Source organism: Astatotilapia calliptera, chromosome 3 (assembly GCF_964374335.1).
Source record: "Astatotilapia calliptera chromosome 3, fAstCal68.1, whole genome shotgun sequence".
Lineage (NCBI taxonomy): Eukaryota > Metazoa > Chordata > Actinopteri > Cichliformes > Cichlidae > Astatotilapia > Astatotilapia calliptera.
The window spans coordinates 55,356,936-55,381,173 of record NC_137424.1 but is presented as its reverse complement, the minus strand read 5'-3'; the positions used below and the strand labels follow the sequence as shown (position 1 = coordinate 55,381,173).

Sequence of the window (24,238 nt, the reverse complement as noted above, 5' to 3'; positions counted from 1 at the left end):
GTTCATTAGAAATAAAATACAAGACCCGATTGTATTCAATGCATCCTTAATGATACGAGAGGGAATAATGTCGTGCAAAGAATTTGAGCTTCTCAGATTATTAATTATTTCCTTTAAAGTCAAAAATGACACAGGTTCGAACTGTTGGAAAACCGTTGAACATTCAGAAGCTGGGGCTTGATTTACTACCAAAGAATGTGTGGCCCTTAACAATGAGATTTTATCTATAAAATAATTTAGAAATTATGTGCTATATAAAAAAAGTTGAAGCTGAGAGGTGAATGAATCTGAGCTTGTTTAACATTTGACTGAAGTGCAATCTGACCCTAAACTTGTCCCATACTGTTTGCCTACAACCTGTTGGATATTAAAGTTAATTATAGATAGATTTATTATAGATAAATCTAAAGAATATAAGAAATAAAACAAAACATTTTAACTGTAGTAGTTATTAATTAATACATTTCTTGAAGTTTTTGAGAAAGCAGCTTACAGTGCCGAGTTTCTGTGATCCAAAAATGACTGCACGATGCTCCATTGCTGAACTGAAGAGAATAATTTGAAAGCAGTGTAAGAAAGGAGGGCAGTTTGAGTGGGTGGAGAGAAAGGAGAGCCAGAGAGATCGATGGAAAGGAAGAAAGTGTGACAGAGAGAGATTTCTTTTTCTAAAAGACAAAATAAAAAAAGAAATCAGAGAGGATTAACAGAAGAAAGGCCTAGCACGTCAGATCAAATATGAATACATGAATCAGCTTCACGGAGCACACAGACGCACACAAGGGCTTTAGGGTATTTGCATATGGATCACAAGCATGTGGACAGCCAAAATGAATTAGTGTTAGCATGGCTTTGAGTTAGTGTATTGCTTTGTTTAGATTACATCAGGCTGTAGAGAAATTGAATTAACTGCTGCTGTGTAGCGGCGGTTAGCATATTTCTTAGTGGTTTAGCGGTTGAGGCAAAATGCCCAGAAATTGTATTAGCTGGAAAGTAGTTTGTGTAGCAGATTGCCATTTAGTGTCAGAAGCAGGAGGAAGTGCGGTGACCCAAGCGCGCGTGTGTGTGTGTGGGTGGGGGGGGGGGAGAATGAACTGGTTAGCTCAGCATCTTTTGCACTGGCTGAAAATCGTTATCGCACTTTGATATTGACGACACGGCAGGACTCTTTGGACCACTGACTACATTTGCCTGTAGTCGCAGTGCTTGGAGAACAAAGTCTGATATAAAGATTTGATAGCTTGTGTACGGCAGCCTGGCTACATGCAGGTGGGCAATGATGTCATTTATTAGAGGATGTTTACTATCATTTGAAGTACCAGCAGTGTTTGTGGGGAGAAGCAGTCAGATAGAAGATGGTTTCACAGAGATATTTGTTATATTTTGCTGGGAAAATGGGAAATAGTTTAAGCAGTTTATTGAAATGTGCAAATATACAAGAAAATACAGTATAGAGGACAAAACAGAGTTTGTGGATTTTTAACAAGCTTTAAAATCAGCGTTTAATATGAAAACCTTTATTCTTAGCCTGAACTTCAGTCTTCAGGAATACTTCTCCAGGCTTCTTGAAGGACATTCAAAGCTCTTCATTGGATGCTGTGTTTTTGTTCTGTTCTCTGTCGAGATAATCTCACTGTGTTTCAGTAATGCTTTTTCTGCATAAGTAGCATGTTTGACAAATGAAGCTCTTATCAGTCAGATAGATGGTATTGCAGAGTGGATCAAAATGATACTACAGTGTAGGAGAATAGTTTTTGTTTAGCGACTATTAACGTTATGGATTTATTTATTTATGGGTGTTGTTTAACAGCTACAAAATCTGCATTATGTCTTCAATACATCTGCAGTTTGAGTGTATTATCTGTATTTCCTAATAATGATTAAATGATCTTAAACACTATAAAATTGGGCATAATCAGCCCATATTTACATTATTTTATCAACTATGGGTTAGAAATGCGGAAAAAAACAATTGTGGAAAGATGAGAAGAAACATCTTGCTTCATTAATGACTGTGTGATTCTTCCCTGCATTGGTCATAAATACGACGTTGCATTATTCAGTATGAAACAGTCTGAGCTGCAGTGAGCAGAGGATTCTCAGTGGAAATTACTTTCCTAGGTATGTTACTGAAAGGAAGATGAGTGCTGAATCATTTATAAATGTTCTTCAAGTTGTGTTTATTACCAAACATCTCCACAAGCATCAGCAACCTGCACTAAAAAACACAAGCAGCCAGTCATACATTGTGTTTCCTTAATGCGGGCTGAATTTTTAGGAGGCCTATTTTGCTTTGTCTGGTTATATAACTTAGCTGTGATTCAAGTAGCCAGGAGTTCTTATTTCCCAGCATCAGCATAAGTGGGACCCCAGAAGTAACAGAACTAAAGAAACAACAAAAAATAATGACATCAGAAGTAAACATTGCCATGTTTTCAGTTTTTCTTCTGTCCCTTTAATAGTTATCTCTCACTGTGAGTCCTCCGTTTGTTTGTGTTCCCTATCTACATATATATAATTTTTCCACAGATTACTTTGTTATGTGGTTACCAGTGGGTCTTTTCCCACTGTCATTATTTAGTTTAGCTGTGTTTTTTTTTTACTTTTTGTGGCTGGTTTATATTTAGTCTCTGTGCCCTCAGTTTAGTCACACTGACCTACAGACTGCTCAGCAGACCACTCAAACTAAATGTGCAACCCTGGTCCCTTGGCAACTGGTTGCTGGAAGTTGCTAAGAGAAATTAGTTGCAAAGATGTTTTTTCAGTGCAGTGCTGCACTGAAAAAACATCTTAAGATTTCTTTGGTTTATATTAGTAAAGAAAAAAAGGGATTGGCTGCCTGCAGTTCACATGGAAGACAAAGACTTGTCTGGAAACACACTTTTTAGTTTTACTACCACTTGGCAAGTAGTTGGTGAGTGTTTGCAGACAAGTTGTTATATTCCATACTTCTTAGTGACTAATTTCACTTAGCAACTCCTAGCAATTTCCGGGAATCGCTCATCAACACGTTATGAAAACATATTCTTCCTTAGCAGCAAGAGGTTACCATGGCTTTGCCGACTAGTCTGTAGACCTGTGTGACTAAACTGACAACTGAAATTGTATTAGCTGGATGGTAGCGTGTGTAAAAGCAGTAACCCAAACATGTTGAGGGTGTGATAACAATGAACTGGTTAGCTCAGCTTCTTTTGCATTGGCTGAGACTTTTTTTCTTACATTTGGATTTTAAAGGATCCCAGAGGAGTCTTTGGAGCGTGACCAGTTCACTGCATTTCACTAACACAGTGCTTGTGGAATTACGTTTAATGTAAAGCTTTGGTAGCCAGTTTGTGCCTAATCACACACCAACCAATTTGGAATTACACAATTTTCCCTAGTAACTGATGGGCCTATAGTGGGTCTCTAATCGGTCTCTAGGTCTATGTGACTGAGGCTGAAGTCACAAGTTGTCCATGTCAGGAAAAAGTTTGAGAACCACTTCTTCGTGTTCCTTTCCTCAGGTCACATAAGAGGTGCTGATCTCTTGCACGCTGGTCCTGTTTGCATCAGCACAGGTGTGCCAACAAATTAACCAATCAATGAACACAGACCCACTCAGGGAAAGAACAAAATAGATGAACAAAGTAGAAGAACATGCTGCCAGCCATCAAGGGAGCTTTAAAGGAAAGTGAGGACAAGTAATGTACATGACTAAAAGATTCAGAGCATTTCTAGATAGTGCTTCGGCACATTTGCCAGATCTTTCGTCTGTGGGCTAAAGTAGGACACAGAAGTCAAGTTTGAATTCTTGTATAACGGTTGCTGTGCCCATCACGTAACCCGCAGAGGCTTCCTGAACAAGCGGAAATGCAAATAATGTAAAAGCCTATTCATCTCGCAGCACTCCAGGCTGCTGCTCCTTTCAGCAGGTTAACATGAGTCATCACAACTCGACCGAGCCTCTCTCTGCGAGGAGTTTAATAAAAAGGAGTTTGGGTCCTTTTTGGAGAGCCTGGTTTCACACTCTGCTAATTTCCTTGTCTGTGCCAGCTCCCTGGAGTATCTGCTGGATGACTCGGTGCATTTATTAGTGATGAAAATACTTTTTTCTTTTTTTTTCTTTTCATAGTCTGTGTCCTTATCATCACAGCTAACAGGAATGAAGACTTTTAATAAGGAATGCTTATCTAACATGAGTCTTAACTGGCCACTGCGCTTCCCTGTAATTCACTATTAATGCTCGTCTCTGTGATTCATTCCTGCATTTTTCTCCATTCACTTTGCTAATGTCGTTTGAGACTCAGTGGGCTGCCAGCAGTGCAGATTTCATGGTATATTTTTCTTGCTGTTGTTATTGTGTGCGGCTGTGGGTGCATGTGTTGCTGCGTGGGCGTGAGTTGTTTTTTGTTTTTAATCTCTGTTCAGGTCTTTAAATGTTTTATGAAAGAATAGAGACAGTGAAATCCTGATAAACAAGCTGTCCCGATATAAACCTGGCATAAAATACATACAGTGACAAAAAGGCCTGATCTTTACTTCTTTTTTGGGGGGAAATTTGAATCTTTGTTGTTACATTGTGTTGATGCTTTGAGAGATTAGAAGATATTGTGTGGTCATTATACAAGAAATGATCTAAGAAAACAGTCGTTCAGTTTACAGCTTAAAGTGCCTTTGAAGCATTTTGTTTTGCAGCAGTAACTTTGAGGTTTAAAATGATATTTTATGATACTAATAAGTAAAATAAGCCTTCAGTGTAACTTTTTTTTAAATACACTCTTATAGTTTAGTTAAGCAGCTCAGTGATTCAGTACTGAGAGTGTTGTCTCTTAGCACGAGACGCCTTCTGTTTGGAGTTTGCACGTTGTTCCTGTGCTTAAGTAAAGTTTCCTGGAAGCTTTGGTTTCTGCCCCCCTGAAATAAAATAAAAACTGCTTAGTTAATGCTGCAGATCTGGGCCCACAGGAAGCACATACAATATATATATTTTAATATCTTATTTTGTGGCCTGAGCCATTGTCTTGTCAGAACCTTCTGTTCTTCACATTAGACACAAACACTAAACTGATCAGATTTAGGATGTAATAAAAATTATCCAGGAGGGATAAGGAGAGAGCCATGGTCCATGGCTACCACCTCCAGAAATCATCCCATTTGTGATTTGTGTGTGTTTTAGTGTTGCTTCTTCAGTGCACTTGTTTCCACTTGCACAAAAGCAGCTGAACTGGATTCACAATGATTTATGGTTTCTAAGTAGACAGACTAATATACCTGATGTTTTACTGACTTTGTGTTATACTGAGATCAACGGTCTCCTGAGTTCTCTTAAATGTTTTGAGCGATGTAACTTGATCTTATGATGATCTTCCAGAAAGATCTGGCCTGTAGTGAGCATCGTAAGTCAGGAAGACAGGTTGTTTTTTCACATTTAGATTTGACATTTTTACAGACACCCAGCTGCGCGCTCATATTGGTAGTGGCTTGGCACGGCATACATTTAGACTTATTTTTTTTAATCGAGAAATGCTGCCCCCTGTTGCCCATTAGATTTTATTATATCCAAGTCCAAAATTTCCCACCTCTTAATTTTTCCCCCACATTTCACCATGGAAACATCTGTATATTTCTCAAAACACTGAAGATGTGGCGTTTTAAAATTAGAAATTTTACATTGGCTAGATTTGCTTTGTTTTTTTTTGTTGGGTTTTTTTCCCTGGATTGGTCGCTAAATTATTTCTACAGGAAACCCCCCCATGTTTACATCCCTTAAAGTCATTTTCAGACAACTCTCTCTTGCCCCGACCAGTAAAAGTACTGTGTGTTATGTAAAGCTGCTATTGGATTAGCATGAAAAAGTGTGGTTTCTTTGCTGCAGGCACACTGAGATTAAGTTTAAGACTTTATCCTCTGCAGTTTTCACACCACTGACCCAGCCTGCTGGGAGAAGGAGGCAAAGCGCTGCCGGAGAGAGACCGTGGTAATCAATTTAAGTTGGACTGGAAATTCGTCATGGTGGCGCAGTGACACTTTTCCAGTGCTAGCATGAAAGACGGAGAGTGTGAGACAAAAGGAATTTCAGTACAAGACAGCAAAACCTGATAAGTATCCATGTGTGGTTGCTGTTTGCCATTAAACATGAGCTCATTTTAAATGTATACTATAGGTTTTGGCAGTCGGGTGAATATATCAGCTGTTTGTGTTGTCCATTGCTCGTATTTTGTAATATGTGATAGTTTATTTTGCAAATTGGATTCTGGATCAGTTAAATTTAGAAAATTATTAACTTGTACAGTGGAATAAAAAAACGGGTCCCAGAGCTGGCAGTTACATTTGGGCCATATTAACAGTCTGGTTTTGGGGGCAATACTAAATTACTAAAAAAACTGATGGTGCCTGCTTCCTTTTTTGTCAGTATTTCAAGAAAATGTATCAAGCTGGAGGCCTGATATTAATACAGAGCAGGTGTCTCAGCTGCTGCGTCTGACAAGTTACTAAGCTAACAATATATTCCAGAGCACACGACAGCTAAGCTTTATAGTGGTACCACCACATGTTATAAGTTATATAACATGACCATTTAATTCTTACTTTATTAACACCCTTCTGCTAGTGCAATTTGGCCAAATTACAATCAATTTTAGGTAACCATGTATTTTAACCATTTTATTCTTCATTCAAAAAGAAAAGAGATCGTTAGGAAGTAAAAAAGATTCCTATCATGACGACATGTTAAAGATATATTGAAAATGATGAATGATGCTGCTGCATGTTTTTTTAAATCAACCTAGCCACCTTTTTTTTTTCTAAAGATAAAAAAGAATAATATATCAAAAGAGAATATCTGTGGGAATATTGCTAAATAGAATAGAATTTAATATAAATAGAATAGAATAAACTGATCATCAGGGCATAAATTGCCACTATTCTCATTTGTTCCACTTCAGTAGGAGTTTGACTGTCTGGAATTTGCCACTCATCCATGTCTCAATGTTGATGCAAGTAAAATGTAGATCTCTTAACCTAATGTAGGTTCAGACCGGAAAATGATGTCATTTGTGTCCCCAGTTCAGCTGACCCGAGTCACCCACCACAGTCATTTACCATTCACTGCCTGGATCCAGACAATGTATTTCTATCATCTTCATGCTACTGGCTGACTGATCGCTGATGATGAAATTATACCACCCACCACCCCAGCTTTTCCAGAGTGTTGTGTAATTTATTCTGATTCATTGTGAGTTTATAAGTTATTTCAGTGATGTCTCACGTTGTTCTATATATCCCAAAAACAGAGTTATGCCTGAGATCTGTTTGCTTCTTAGGTTTCTCCTTCCTGATCTGCTCTGACTTTCTGATTGGTCTAGAGGCCATCTCAAATGGTGCTGTTACGTCAGCAAGTGTTTTTGTGTCAACAGTAAACCATGACAAGCATATTTATCAACAGCAAAACAGGAAAGAAGAGAAAGGAGCAGACTGCTGTAGTTTAGTGAAGCCAAAAGATCAACTAGCTCATTAGCATACTGCTGCCATGGAAACAGGACACCATGCTGGAGCTGAGGGGAGGATAGGGTAAGGAAGAAGGGGTGAGGAGAAGAAATGCGACTGAGCAGAAAAGAAAGACAAGCGAGCAAATACAAAGTGAGAAGGACGGGAGTGGAGACCAAACTCAGAGGAGGTGGAGAATCAGTTGAGAAGAGATGCAATGTATAGAAGGGGAGAAGTAAAGAGGATTGGGGGTCATATAATGAAAAAGAAAATACACAAGATGACAACGAAAAGAAGCTCAGTGATGTAGAACAGAGAAGAAAAAGAAAACACTGAGAATGGGATGTAGCAAAGACAACTGATTTAACAAAGAGGTGAAAGAAATTGAGGGGTGGAAGAAAACAAAACATGCTAAGTTGGTGGAAAAAGGAAAAATCAGAAAATCTTCCTATTCTTATTTGTGTTGTAAATCACATTTAAAGCTTTATCTAAATAGGTCCAAATCACAGCAACAGTCAATAAGCTGAAATCCATACAGTTAGTCAGAACTTTGCATACTGTTATGCTCCATAGCATTAATATGTAGTATTTATCTTGGTGATTTAAACAATAATTCAACAATGTAAAAAACATGTAGCAATTGCTGCTGCTTGTCGACATACACTAACCCTGCAAACAATGTGAACCTTTTTGTTTCCATTAAAATGGTGACATGAGTCCTGACAAAGGAATCATGTGTAATCTTTACACTTAGAAATGCTCCACAGCAAGCATCATACGGGTAAATCTGGGGAGGCTTTATCTTCCTCTGTGAGCTTTTATGACAAACCAAAGGTTACTTTCAGCCCTGACAGGTTTGTAGCTCCTCTGTTTTTTCCATTTACATCTCATTACAGTTCAACCGCTAATACTGTTGGCATTACGCCAAAGGCTGTTTGTCCCCATCAGACCTTCAGGTGCCCTCTGAGTCACCAAGAACCATTCCTCTTTCCTTCCTGTCTGACTTTTCCTCTTATTTTCTTTCTCCCATTGTGTCCCCCTTTTTCTTTTCTTCTCTCTTCCTCTGCTTCCTTGTTCTTGCCAGGCCCATCTTTCATTTTCTTCCTTTCTTCATTCAGTACCTTTCAATTTATTTACTTCCTCCCTTCTCATTTCTGCTTTTCGGTGATTAGTTTTAATCTTGGTAAAAATCCCAGGACTGTAAATTACTCTCATACTCTGAAAAGGCTTCAGAGACTGAAGGTTATCAATCACCTCGAGTCATGTCTGTGTGTCTTTGTATCTGTATAAGAGAATGTTAATAATGTTTTTCTCCTTTAAACAAACATCCTTTTAGATAAATGAGCTAAATAAACATCCAGCTCAATTTGGCACATCCACCTTCACACAAGGACGGGAAACTGTTATGAACCAAACATTTAGCTAATAGATTGAAGAGGAAAACTGGAAAACAAGAACAGGAAAAAAAAACAAAAAACAGGATGACACCTGAAACTGTCAGTCAAAAATTATCTTCTGCAACTTTTGACGGCTGAACATTTGGTGATAACTGCAGATTTCTTCACTTCCTTGTGTTTTTTTCTGTAAGTGTGGGCTTGGAGATAATTGATCCTGGCGCATTGTATATGCACTGTCTATAACTTAACATAAGCTCTTTTTATGAGACTGTCTGAATTTTTACCAGCTTTGCTTCAAACATTTCAGCATCCTGTAGTATAGAGTGTGGAAAGAGCTGTCCATGGTGCTGATCTTGTGATGCACTGTAGTTAGGCAGAAAAGAACAGTCCTTGCTGGGATTCCTGCTGCTAAAAAGCCATTAGGACTAGTGTGTGTGTGTGTGTGTGTGTGTGTGTGTGTGTGTGTGTGTGTGTGTGTGTGTGTGTGTGTGTGTGTGTGTGTGTGTGTGTGTGTGTGTGTTTATTCCTTAAAAAGTAGCTGGGGCTTTTATTTTTGAATGTAGCAGGACTTTTTTGAAGAAGGCTTCTACAAGGCTCTGTGTCATGTTCAAGAAACCGGTTTGAGATTATTTGAGCTTTGTGACATGGTGTGCTATCCTGCTGGAAGAAACCATCAGTGGATGCATACACTGTGGTAGCAAAGGGATGGACATGGGCAGCAACAACTGGGGTAGGGTGTGGTAGTTACAAAAAAATCCAGTTGTGCCAAGAAAACATCCCCAACGCCACGACACCACATGCAGCACCCTGGTGGTATAATGGTGTTCAGACAAAGCAGGATTGATCCACGCTATCATGTTGTTTATACAAAATTGTGATCCTACTACCTGAATGTCGCAGCAGAAATCGAGACTCATCAGACCAGAGAACGTTTTCCAAACTCTTATTGTCCATTTTTGTTGAGCCTGGATGAACTGTACCCTCCTTTTCCTATTTTAGCTGTGATGCCCGGTGTGGTCTTCTCCTGCTGCAGTACATTTGCCTCAAGGTTTGACATGTTGTGCATTCAGAATAACTTTTCTTCTTCGTTCTGATTCTCAGTTTAAACTTCTTGGCTATGTCTATATGCCTAAGTTTGAGCTTCTGCCACGTCTGTATGAATGTATGTTGTGTAGCTGAATGACTCAGTTGTTCTGATTTTTTTTTCTGCTCTCTGGCTGTCAAAGACGTGAGTCTGGTCTGTTTGAGTGTCCTTAACTGTCCGGTATTAAGTCTTAAAAGGTTTCAGTTATTAATTAATTCCTGTGCCTGGCTTAATCCACTGATGCACCAGTGGATACAACAAGATAAGGATTCTAAAAACCCTGGAAAATTATCTGCAAAGGTTATCTCCTACGTGTTTACCAGCAACCTCGTTTGAAGACCTATTTTTCTTTTTACTGTACTTTGTTCTTTGCTTCTAAATCCCTGGGGAAAAAACTGTATGTTTGCATTGCTGTGCAGCAGTGTCGAGTTTAATCACATTAGCTTCAGGTGGATACCTTGTTCTTTTGTGATTGGTTAGGGGAAATCAAATCCCAATCCCAGTAGAAATCAGTCAGAGGAGTCAATGTCACAGTCGAGATGGAAATGGACCTTAACAAGATGACAGTTCACTCTGATATCCGACTACTACTAATAAAGGACACGCTAAGAGCCACTCGTGTTTTACTCTATTGGGAATGTGTGACTGTGAATAACAAAATGATTTAATTACATATAGATGGTATGATAGAAGAGGGAGAAAAGATGAAAGGGCCGCAGCCTCCTGGAGTTAAGAAAAAATGAATGAAGTGAAGAAGGAGGAGATAATTTGGTAATGGCATCAGCATCAAAATAAACACCACTGAGCAGGCAGAGGCAAATGTTTCCATGAACTTATTAAGCAGTCAGGGTGATCACATTTTTTTTAAAGTGAACCCCCCCCCCCCTACCCCCACCCCCACAAAAAAAAAAAAAAGCCTCTGTATGATTAATGAACTACGTTTAAAAGGGCTTTTCAGGGCTTTTTCACAAATACTAAACTGCATTTCCTCTCCCTGTTGTTCTCTTTCCAGTTTGTGGCACAGCCAAACTGCCAGCAGCTGCTGGCCACACTGTGGTATGATGGCTTCCCGGGTTGGAGGAGACGACACTGGGCGGTTAAACTGGTCACCTGCTTTATCATCGGACTCTTGTTCCCGGTCTTCTCATTGGTAAGGAAAAAAGAATAATGGGAGGATGGAGTATATAGATTTGAAGAAAGTGGGTAAAGGATGGGCAGGGATAGCTCAGTAGGTAGAGTGGTGGCCCCGTGATCGGAAGGTCGGGGGTTCGATTCCCCTGAACAGCTACCCTGAGGTACCCCTGAGCAAGGTACCGTCCTTGCACACTGCTTCACTGAGTGAATGGGTTAAAATGCAGAGAGGAATTTCCCCACGGGGATCAATAAAGTACACCTTCTTTCTTTCTAAAAAGATGACAATAGATGGGGGATCGAGATTTCGAGAAGCAAGACAGGAAGAGAAGAAGAAAATCTAGATTGGAAAGGAATTTAGAAAAATGGAAATATTGAGATTCAGGAAAGTTCAAAGGAGGAAGAGGGAATTAGAGAAAATAAATGAAGAAGGTGAGAGATAAATGGCAGGAGAAGTGGAAAGACAGACGAGAAGAGGAACTGGTAAAATGATCATTTCCCTAGAAAGGAGAAAGACAAGAAATCAATGACATGGGGAAAAGAAGAAATATAGGGTAATAAAGTCAAAGAGCTGCAACCAAACTGCTGCTTTTTCAAACTGTTTTCAGGTAGTAATTAGACCAAAGTTACGGTTTACTGACTGAAGGACGATGGAAAATAAGAAATAAGGTTTTGAAGAGGACCTGGAAGTTAACAGATGTCACAGACATACGGACTGTGTTATATATTTAATCTGGTCATTTTATGTTTTAAAGGATTTCGTTTCAGAAAAATATCTATTTATGCTGTTGGTACTGCAGTAATATGAGCCAACTAAATACACACAGATGAACTTCAGCCAACTTATGAGCCAATGTGTTAACTTGCTGAGTCATTAATGCTGGGATGCAGATAAAGATCTGCTTTTGTTCATCTTTAAAACCTTTGAGTTTAGAGAAATTGAGAAACATTTCTCTAAACATGGGGTGGCTGTAGCTCAGGTGGCAGAGCAGGTCAGCCACTAATCAGAAGGTCGGTGGTTCGATCCCACGCTGCATCCTGGCTGCATGCCAAATATCCTTGGGCAAGATACTAACCCCAAGTTTGCCTACTGGTGGTGGTCAGAGGGCCCGGTGGCGCCAGTGTCCGGCAGCCTCGCCTCTGTCAGTGCGCCCCAGGGCAGCTGTGGCTACAACGTAGCTTGCCATTACCTGTGTGTGAATGGGTGAATGACTGAATGTAGTGTAAAGCGCTTTGGAGTCCTTAGGGACTGAGTAAAGCGCTATACAAATGCAGGCCATTTTAAAATAAATAAACAAAATTCTGTACAAAACTGCACATTCATTTCCATTCCTGGGTCATGGATCTTGGCGAGCCTTTAATTGATGAGCACCTGATGACTCTGTAGGGTCCAGGTGGGCTAATCTCCAACATGCTGCATGGGTCTATCTGACCGAAGCAGGGGTTTGTCAACCATGCAGCAATCGAAGGTGGAAGAAGTACAAGATCAGCAGCAGATATGAGATTTCTCCAGGTTTTGATGCCTACTGGAGGGGGGAAGAGTTTATTTTTATTTGGGAGAACTCAGAGTTGGGCTGCTACTCCTCCACGTTAAGGGAGCCAGTTGAGGTGGTTCAGGCATCTGATTAGGAAGCCTCCTGGGGAAGATGTTCTGGGAGGCCCCTAGATCGAACCAGGATACGCTGGAGAGATTATATCTCTTTGGTCGTCCGGGTTACTGCTCTGAACTCCAGGAATACTTTAAATGATTTATTGACACATTCAAGAAGCAGCAGGAAACTCAATAGATATGCAAACAAGGAGGAGATCTGAGGCAAAGGGACAAAACCACAAGTCAGTCAAGAGGGAAAAACAAACTTGATATCTTCAGGAGAATTAATTGCTTTAGATATTTGTACTTTGACGAGCCAAAGACAGTTTTGTAAAGAAAATTGGTGCTTGCCTTCACTGCCATGTGCTGCTGCTTTTCACAGCCTGGCAGGAATGATGGGCGGTTCTAAAATGAAGAGTCACATGACAGTTAAAGGGCACAGTTTTCCAAAATACAAGTCAACTTACATACTGGCTCTTGTTTCCTGATTCCCCACATAAAGCCAAAGAAAAGTAAAACATTTGTTTGCAGCACATTTCAGGGATACATTTTCAACATAACTCTGTTAAACCCAATAATTGGTCTGGAAGTTCGGAGCCATCTTACAGGCTTTCTTAAAAATTTTCCTCCTTCTTAGATGAATGCTGTTAGCTCATTTTTAATGTTAGTTTACTTTTCTGTCTTTCTATAAAGCTTAAGAAGGAAGAATAATTAGAAAAGGGGAAAATATTTGCACCTCTTTCCTCTCGTTTATTACTGTGACCTTTGTGGTGTCTTCAAAGACTCCGACATGTAATTTGGTCTTAATTGAGGTTATTTACACTGCATGTTTTTGCTGATGTGAGTGAGATAATTAACATAAAGTGCTTACATATCAATAATCAGAGTGGTGCCGCAGTGGGGTTAGTTATTAATGTTTTAATTGTGTATTTAAGCACACGTCTCTCTCCCTCTCGCTCTCTTTCGGCCTTATTGTTTCTGAGTCTGTCGACGTGCGACTCAGTTCGAGTTAAAAAGCTTCACTGGCGTGACTCAGTGTGCCGAGGTTGCCAGCAGCAAGTAGACGAGCAGAGCAAGTAAACAAGCATCATAACGGCAATAACGCCAGCGATAACAATAACAGCGCTGACAGATGAAACACGAGGTGACGGTGGCTGAGCATGGACATTTATCGACTACATCTTCTTCTTTTTCTTCCCTGTTGAGCTGAAATTGAGGGGAAAAGAACAATATTTGAGAGGACAAAATCAGTTTAAGGCATCAACAAGCATCTGAGGTGATGTTTTTTGTACTCATTAATCGTTACATAATGTCAAATTTCTTGTTTGTGTTGCTATGCTTTGAGAGTCACGTCTCTGCAGACATTCAGTCCTGTGTTTTTATGCCTTCAAGCCACTTCCATCGGCTGATTTTATTTTAATTAATTTTTTTGGTCATTAAAGTTCATTTAATAACAAAGCAGGCTCCCTCTTATCTTGCCTCTCCTTCTTCTTTTGTGCTCTTACTGAAATCCTTTCTTTTTCCATTCTCCCCCCGTCCATCTCCCTCTCTCCATCCTCCTCAGATCTACCTGTTGGCTCCAAAGAGTGCTCTGGGAAGTTTCATTAAGAAGCCTTTCATCAAGTTCATCTGTCACACGGCATCCTACCTGACCTTTCTCTTCTTACTGCTGCTGGCCTCGCAGCACATCGCCCGCACCAACCTGCACATGCAGGGACCCCCACCCACCATTGTGGAGTGGATGATTCTGCCGTGGGTGCTGGGTAAGTTTTCAGAGTATTCCTCGGAGGATTGTGCTTAAAAACTCTGTACCTGCTGAAATGATCTGCTCTGTTTGTGGCTGGCCTTTCTGCAGCTCTGACCTCAGATCTGTTGGAAGTTTCTCTGTAATTCAGTCACATAGCATCCCTTACACTGGCTGGTATCCAACAGGGGTTTGCATCTTTACAAAGATTTTCATGATCCGACAGATGTCTTCTGTCTGCCTACAAAACCAAGTTCTGCCGAAGGCAAGAACAAAGTTTAAATCCAGCTTTTAGAGCCTTTGTTGTTCTTCTCTACTGGACTTAAAGACTTTACAGACGGGGACAGTAACTCTTTTTTTTTTGTTTATTCTGCTTTTTTTGTGTGTTGTGAGAAATGTGTGCCATCAGCCACTTCAAATCACACTTTGAAGACATGTTTTCATGTAATAAAATAGTTCTGTGACACAGTCAATGAGTTTCAGCATGGTAAAGGGTTTTTTTTCAAAAAGCAACTTTGCATTTATCCTGGTAAATGGTGATGTTTTCACCTCAGCTTAGCTTTATTTCAGGGGTGGGCAACTCCAGGCCTCGAGGGCCGGTGTCCTGCAGGTTTTAGATATCCCCCTGGGTCAACACACCTGAATCTGGAGAACTTCAGGACGTGTTGAGGAGGTCATTTAGTCATTTGATTCAGCTGTGTTGGATCAAGGACACGTCTAAAACCTGCAGGACACCATCCATCAAGGCCTGGAGTTGGCCAGCCCTGCGTTATTTACAGAAAGACTTTTTTTTAGCTTCCTGTTTGTTACTTGGCTGTTCCTTGGGCAATGCGTCCCTATCAACCTGATGGAGCTTAAAAGGTTCTGCAAAGAATTATGGAAGAAACAGAAAATAGGTGTTAACCTCGTAGCATCATTATACTAAAAAAAAGCTATGAATACATGTGTACATGTTTTTTGTTTTTATTTTTAATACAGTTCCAAGAATTTTCATAAAATCTGTAAAATCTAGAGGTAGAAAATTGAATGTATTCCATTTATGAATTAGACTGTGAAGAAAGACTTGCGCCACCCCAGGGAAATGAGAGACCTGATAAATGTCCTCAAGTGTCTGACAGTTTTGAAATTTGAAATCAGTTTGACAGCGTGTTGTTGTGACGCAGGCTCACCACACCGGTGGAGCCCCCTCCACCACTGCTGCAGGCTCTGCTCTCAGCAAAACTAGCAGCATCTCAGGCAAAAGCGTCACGGTAAATTAGTCATTTTCACACATGAATTCAGTTCCACTTGGACTTTCTCACAATGATAGGTGTGTTGACACTGTTAGAAGTCCTCAGCTGGGTTTAGCCAGGGGTGTTGACTGGGCAAGGCATGCAGGGGGGAGGACACAGGGCAAATGCCTGCTTGTTATGAATTCCTCAGAGATTATGCTCTCATGTCGACACACGTTTTACCAGGAAACTGGCAAGGAAACCTAGTGAGGTCTAAGCCCGTTTTCACACTTACAGTTCGAAGGTCCAAATCAATTGTTGAGTTTTCAAACTTTTAGGTTCTTCCTTAGATTTGGGTTCTTTCCACACTGAGAAAAATCCAAGTGGACTCCAAGTGAAACAAAATGCGTCACTTCAAACCACGTGAGAATGTCCAGTCTACTTACTGGGACCATCAAAAGGAAAAACATGAAGAAATTGCTGTGTTCTGGACTATTGGAGAATTTAAATTCATTTCACAGCTATTTGCTAGTCATGTACATACTTTTGCACATCTATAGTATCTTGCCGCACCCCAGAATACTAAGCATACATGGCTATGAGAAATTTTTGTTTATCTGGAACTTATAACGTACTGCTAGTAGCTGGTTCGGATCAAGGTCAGATCGCATTCATATAGAGTTGGATGTCTCGATACCCTCTGGTCTTGGTATTGTCTTGGTCCTGGTTTAGGCGGTCTTGACTACAAGTCTACATTCACACCATAGATTAAACCACCCTGGAGTTCATTTGAAGCTGTACTAAGCCGTCCTCCAAAGAGTCTCATTTCACTGACCTTTACCCTAAAATTAACCCTGTGTTTATTTGTTTGTTTTTGTTTTGATTTTTTTTTTTACAAAATTGCTCTCCCAAGTCTTGACAGTCACAAAACAAAGATTATAATGATTCTAACAAACATGCATAAAACACTAAACATTTTTTGACCTTGTCTGAAATGCATGATTGGGTTGGAACTGCCAGCTATGATGCTGAGATTAAGGACCATTCAGTGTCCGGTCCAACTGCATCGGATTCAACAACTCTGTTAGGCGATGTCCAAAAACGCTCATGCCTGCACTGCTATTGTCTGTAATGTGGAAAGCGGGCTCTGATGAAGCTGAACTGGAAGTTATATAAAAAAAGATTCCAGGCTCTGCTGCTTCAGTTTGAATCGGGGTTTTTTTCAGCTGTCATGAGTTTGACGGTGTTACAGAAATGGGCTGGGTAACCTTTTAAAACATCAGTATAGAGGGAACAACAAGGCTGGAGGAAGATTTATGGGAATCTGTTTCAAAAGTTGCCAACTACAGACTGACAGTTAGGGGACTTTGGGACTTGGCTCAGGAAATGGTGCATGGAGAGGGTCAGTGGAGTAACATTTGACTGTTCAAAACAACCGACGTCAACAGGAAACTACTAGTTTTGTGAGTGTTTTTCAGCTGTTATTGAAAGTATATTTTCTCTAAATTTAAACAGCGCTTACAAACATTTTGCACAGACAAACGAAATATGTCACACTTTTTTCCTTCATATGTCTTTAATAAGTGACTCATATCAACTATTCTAAGCTGAGCTCTAACGATGAACTTCACATTTAAAGTCTTGAATGAGTCACTGCCCGGCAAGAAGCCGGACTTTCTCCTCCAGACAGTAAAAAAACAACCAGATTTAAATTAATAAAGACAAACTTATCTGCTTCATTTTTTCTGTTTGATTGCTAATCATCAAGAGGCCCCGGAGTGTGTCTGTAAAAGTGCGTGGATGTGGGGGTGCGTGGTCGGCTGCTTTCAAGCCTGTGGAGGAGTTGGTTTTGTGTGTGTGTGTGTGTGTGTGTGTGTGTGTGTGTGTGTGTGTGTGTGTGTGTGTGTGTGTGTGTGTGTGTGTGTGTGAGAGAGAGAGAGAGAGTGGGTAGGTGGGTGGGTGTGAAATGAGTGATTACATCTCCATCTTCTCTCTCAGAGCTGACACCAATCATTTCCAAATGCAGTCCATAATCACTTGGAAAAATACAAAACCATCTGCTCTCTTCCATCGTCTCTTCCGCTTGTTTTCTTCTCATTTTTAAAGTCTCGGCTACAAAACATGTTTGACAAAAAGAAACATGATTTACCATTAACTGGTTGTCATGTTGATGGTAAAAACTGGAACATTTCCTTCTGTTGCTTCCTTTTGTAGTTATTTCAGATGAGAGCTGCACTAAATACCAAAGAATCACTGTGGCATAGTTGCAAAAGAGCTTAACCCTTCAAAACCGGTCAGAGCGGGCACGCTCCGTTTTGCGCAACTACTTTTAAATCCTTGTAGAACTGCAACCATGTAAGCTAGCGCAATAATTTTTTTTGCATATGAAATCAGAGCATTTGCATTATAATATTTATTTTCGTTTTTCCTGCAGTATATAAAAATTGGTGTATTTAAAAAATAAAACTATGAAGACACTCAAATTAAATTTCCTGTGGTGGGAAACTATTTTGTGCAACTTTTTTGTATTTACAGTTTTGAGGGATAAGCCTCCTAAATTTCTCTAACTACAAATATATGTTAAAAAAAAAGATTTTACATTTTTTTGTAGTTTATTGCACTTTCTTGCAATTTATGTAATTACTATGCACTTAATGCAGACATATTATTAAAATTTGGGCTATAACAGTTGTATTGATGTATAGCAACTTGAAATGCTCCCAAAAATGGCTCCACAGCATGTAAAAATATAATGCTCTGGCGGACTTGGTTCTATGGTAGGTCTTAAAGGGTTAAATGTTTTCTCCCCAGAATTCAAAATAAAGTTCAGCATGTCTGTCATTCTTGCAGTCTGTGGCAATACTCGTCTATGTATCTGTCTAATGTTAAAAAACATGTGCATGCATTTATTTAAGTTCAGATTAGGTACAACACAATACTACTTCCATGTTTTTCTGTAGCACAGTGGTTTTTAATTTTCATTATTTTAGGTGATTTCTAATATATTTGTTTTTCTGGAACATTATGACTCCATTAAAATGTTAATTTTTAAATTAAAAAACAAATAAAGCTAAAGTAACATAATTTTTAAAGTAAAATTAAATAACAAGATTTGGAAGACTTGGGACTGAAAGATGAGCAACAGGTAGCTCAAAAATTATTTTCAAACACTCCTTCGTCTGGAATAAACTTTAGATTAAATGAAATATAAGCAGCAATAACATTTTCTTGCTGCCAAAAACCAAAGTATGGTAAGGTACGCTCTACCAGAATGTTATTTATGGGAGAGACAAAAGCTATATTAAAGGTGGACTGTATACATTTATATAACAGTTCTTGTGTTATTGGATATCTCTGAATCGATCACTGCATTCGTTTAAAACTGTTTGCATGGAATTGCAAAAATCTGTAGAAGTATTTCAGAAATTAAAATGTGTTGGGGTTGATTTATATTTAAATTTTACTTTTAAGAGGGAACGCTTGAAAAGTCTCCAAAATATGACTGATCAGCTGTCAGTATTCACAGCAGGTCCATTTTTTCATTTTGCTCTAACTTATTTCACCTATGTAATGCTGTAAGAACAGAACAGAATAGAATAGAATAGAAGAGAGTAGCCCTTTATTGTCATTGTACGTGTACAGCAAAATTGGCCGGGGGGATTAAATGATTCTGTCTCCTGTCCCCAAATATGTTACAGGGCTGCATTTATGAGGTTATTTAAAACATTTTTTATTACCTTCAGAATAATTAAACTTCTTCCATTAGAAATGATTAAAAAACAAATTGAATGTCAGTTCTTAATTTGGGGCTTAATAGAGTAATTTTGTAGATGTTTCCTGTTTATAATGTAAATGTAAAATAATGTAAACATCTTGTATTTGAATCGCATAAAAATATAACCCTTCTGCTTTTTATGCTCATTACTTTATTTTGTATAGTAATGACATTTGGAGTGTCCAGATGTGACTAAATGATAATTAAGATACAACAATACTGTAAAGTCAGCTTGTTTTATTTGTTTATTTTACAGAATACTCACAAACCCTGATTGCAGTTCATAGCAACACAATATTGGTAATCAGGATACTCGCTCTGCTCCAGTAAATGTAAATCTTATCATGGGATCTGTGGTCATTCTACACTACACTTGACATATAACATAATACTTGAACATCATCCTCACTTTGCTTTACGACAAAACCAAGAGCCAAGAATCCATTGTGTTGGATCTGTTTCACACCACTAAATGACTATGACCACTCTGGAAATATTGTTTGTTGTTTCTGAGAATAATAACTATGTTTGGATTTGTTGCTAGGACAGAGTTTGTGTTCACAGATAAGAAGAACGCAGTGAGCAATGAAAGAGGAAGAGAGTCGTAGATGTTGTAAAAACCCCTAAAACTCCCAGAAGATTGACTGAGGAAATAACCGTTGCTTAGTTTTCATTCTCCATTTGCAGTTCTGCAGCATCTCTCTAAATGGCCGCAGTGATAATGAACCACACGCCAGCTCTGTCTTTTAAACATTACTAGGCGGTAGTAACGGCCAGTCTAATTCGGAACTAATTGGGAAGAACCAACTGGAAGCTCCTCTGGCGTCACATTTCCTGGAACACACCAAACCACTGACCCACCGTGCCGCAGAGGCAAACTGATACGTGAAAACTTGGGATCCAGGTTAACCAAGAGCCAGATATTCCAGGGAGAGAGTATTAAATAGAAAATGACTTGTGCATTATTTACTTTATCTAAAGCCAGTCATACAGAACAAATATGATGGCTCTCTGCTTACTGCTCCAAGGCCGCTGACAAAGGGGAATATTCAGCAGAACTTTTGTCATACTGCAGAAATGAGGCAAACAAAAACCGCTGATGGATGACATTAAATGATCATATAGACACAACTGTGTGTGTGCATGTAAATAACTGTGTACACTGTGCATGTGTGTTTTAGGCTTCATCTGGGCAGAGATTAAGGAGATGTGGGACGGGGGATTCACAGAGTACATCCATGACTGGTGGAATCTGATGGACTTCGCCATGAACTCCCTCTATCTGGCCACCATATCTCTGAAGATAGTGGCCTATGTGAAGGTAAAGTTGAATGTGTGTATTAGAAAGAGAGGAGGATGAGAGGAAGGAGGATGATGGGCACAGTGAAAGATATAAAGCGTCAGTCAGTTTATGAGGTAATCAGTGCTTAATGTTCTTGCTGGGAGATGAAACTAAAATGATACTGAGTAACATGCTGATTGTGTAATGATGCATTCATGGAACAGCAGGAAACAGGCAAAGCTCAAATGTCTGTTAAACGCTTTTGTTTGCATTGTGTGGAAGAAGAAAGATGACTGTTAAACAATCCGAATGTGGAGATTTTACTGCTAGCAGTGTCGCAGCACTACAGTGCTCAGACATAGCATTAAATACACTCATAGAAGGCGAGAGTAAGTAATGTGGTGATGGGAAATCCTTGCATTGAAATGCTAGCCGTGATCTCCACCAGCAGAAAAGACGCCAAGGCTTTAACGTAACCTCCTAACTCCTCACAGTCCACAGTGCGTAAAGAAAAAGGTCCTTTTTAGCTAGGTGACAGCTAGATGGTGTATATCATTCATAATTTAAGTATTGTGGATAAAATGTAGAAGTTGCGGTTATGTTATGCCTATAATGCTTTTATATAACGGTGTAGGTCTGATAATGGAAAGAAGTTTCAGGAGCTTAAAATCTACCTGTTTGTAAAGCTTGGTTGCTCAACTCTTGATGTTGTAGGAAGAATTTGGAGACAAAGAAACGGATAAGATTTATTCTATTAAAACCCCTTTGCATAAAAGCATTTCTTTTTTATGGCTTTGGTCATGCAATAACCATTTCCCGCTGCAGTGTCCCATACATTCACTCAAATAGTAGAAATGACAGTTTGCAGATGCACAATAGGACATGTTAACATTAACTGACCATAAGAGAGACCATGCCGAGAGCACAGCCCGACACATATATGGGGCACCATAGGGGAGCGATTTCAAGAGTGGGTTACATGTTTGCACCTCGTGAACATGTACATGGGTCCTGCTGATGATTCCACCAACGGCTGGCTGAGGCAACTTATCAAGGAAAAGCATGAATGTGCCAACAGAGGCATTTAAAAGACAAATCGGCTGTGCAAATGTGTCATGAGAAAATAATAAAATATAAAAATGAAAATAAAAAACTTCTCTGGAAAAATGTATTGGCAAAACTGCTGTTTAAAAATGTTTCGATTTTACTGCTGAGAGCACATGAGATTTAGATAGATATGGATGTATATACAGTAAAACCAATATATAGACACGGATGTCAAATTGAGACAAAACGTAGCATCCAGCCAGCCACTGTTTTTTTTTTTCCTTTTATTCGTCACCATAAAAAGAATTTGAACCACGCCCTTTGTGAAGTGCAACTCCTTTGACCTAAAAACACGAGCCTGCCTTTGTCGCTGTTCATCTTCGAGGGTCGCACATATTACATATTTCACAGTTTCACTTTAATGGCCTCAGTGATTTTCTTTCACAGCTCAGCTTTTAGCTTTAATGATACCTTGTTTAGCTGCGCACTCTGCATGCATATACAATTTATCTTTTATTAAGAGCAAATAGTGTAATCACACACACACACACACACACACGCCAGACGGCTGGGCCATCTGCAGCAGCTGTGAGTCACTGATGGCGGCGGGTGGCCCTCCTACACAGGTCCTACACACACACACACACACACACACACACACACACACACACACGCACATACAGTTGTGCACATTGCATCTGCATGTAACCTTGCATTCATGCAAGAATAAACATCCACACGGTCATACACAATGAATGCCCACACAAAGGGAGAGGCAGCTGCAGGCACATTATATTTTAGTTTTCTGTCTTTTTTTTTTTTTCATTTTTCCTTTAAATATTCATCAACATTTAAAATCCTCCTGAGTCACAAGATTTGACACACACACACACACACACACACACACACACACACACACACACACACACACACAGAGCAAGCACATCTGAGAGATGGTGTAAGAGAGTCCATAAATTAATGAGAGTGCAACTGTGTGCATGCTTCTGTTTCTGGTTGGCCCGTGTTTTTCATGTACGTGTGTGTGTGTGTTTGAGAGGACGGTGAATGCTAATTGAGGCAGAGTTAACGAGACACAAGTCCTGTGGAACTCTAATGGCTGAATTTATAATGAGGTGGAAGCCAAGCATGAGACAACCGGGAGAGAGGGAGAGATGTGCAGAAGGTTTGTGCAAATGAGATGGAAGCAGTCACAGAAATGAGTGAAGCAAGAAACGGTAACACTAACAGAGAATGGAGGAGTGGGGGAGAAAGAGGGTAATGAATGGTTATTTATCACGGTTTTAGGGAATAAAGGCTTGAAGAGAGAGCTTAGGATAGAGAGGGATTAACAGTGAAAGTAGCAGAGAAATGGCAGGAGACGGGGAAGATGTGCAAGCACGTGGCACGAAGAAGGATTGAGCGGAAAGCTGGGGGCAGAGGAAAATGTGGACTTAGGAACAGCAAAAAGAGAAACACAGGACCTCGACTGTGAACTGTGTTGAGATTTAAAGGCTCAGCTGAGAGCTTGAGGGAGCTCCTGGGGATTAAAGCGTGTTTATCTTTCAAGGAATGCTCCTACATTTTGGATACCTGCACTGCTGTGTGATATCAGAGTCACTCTAGTCTGTTTTGTCTGTATAACATGCGTGTGGTCTTCACAAAATGATTCACGGGACTGTCTTCTGAAAGACGGGGTGTTTATCAGAAATTTGGATTCTGTTTGTGGCAGTAGTGTGTTCTTGTGAAAGGAGTTGCACCTAAAATCTGAAGAAATCGATAACAACTTCGTAATGAAAAGGTGCCCCTCTGTAAATACAGCAAGTCCGCTTTGTAACAAATAGACAGTGGAGGCCTGTCCTGTGAGTCTCTCCAATTCCAGCTTCTTGAAGAGTGGTTAGCAACTGCACTCCTTGTTCTGCTTTGGAGGACTTGGCAAGACCATGAAATTGAAGCCCAAAGTGCAGCAAATCACTGGAACCAGCACATCATCAACCCAGGCCAGCAAACCACCAGTAGAGAAACATGAGACAGGGAGAAGCTGCAGGCTAGCTGGTTGGCAGTGACTGACATTTCAAAATAAGAGTGAGGAGATTCAATTCAATACAGTTTTATTTATATAGTGCCAAATCACAACAACAGCCACTTCAAGGCACTTTATATTATAAGGTAAGGACCCTACAACAATACTGAGAAAACACCAACAATCAATAGTCGACCCCCTGAGCAAGCACTTAGTAACAGTGGGAAGGGAAAAACTCCCTCCAGCAGAACCAGTTTCAAGGAGGGGCAACCATCTGCCGCGACCAGTGGGGACAAAAGACATGCTGTGGAAGAGAGACCACTGCAAGTGAAGTGGAGATGCAAATATATTTTACTTGGTAGAACCTTATAAAAAGTGTTCTTCATTAAACCCAGATAGAATGACTTTGTATACAAAGTGTACAAAGCAATACACCAGTGAGGTTAGCAACTCTTCCGATGTGCAGCCTTAGTGAGAAAGTGGAGTTGGGGTATG

The 24,238-nt window shown here is 39.8% G+C and overlaps 1 protein-coding gene across 1 annotated transcript in view; it reads left to right on the top strand.

The window, feature by feature from the left end:
- The window catches only part of trpc5a (transient receptor potential cation channel, subfamily C, member 5a), a 195,619-nt gene that overhangs the window by 135,260 nt on the left and 36,121 nt on the right, over positions 1–24,238 (top strand). The window contains exons 9-11 of the mRNA XM_026163141.2: positions 10,955–11,092; positions 14,229–14,427; positions 20,576–20,715. Of these exons, the coding sequence (XP_026018926.1) occupies positions 10,955–11,092; positions 14,229–14,427; positions 20,576–20,715 (477 nt within the window). The remainder of the gene's footprint in view (positions 1–10,954; positions 11,093–14,228; positions 14,428–20,575; positions 20,716–24,238) is intronic.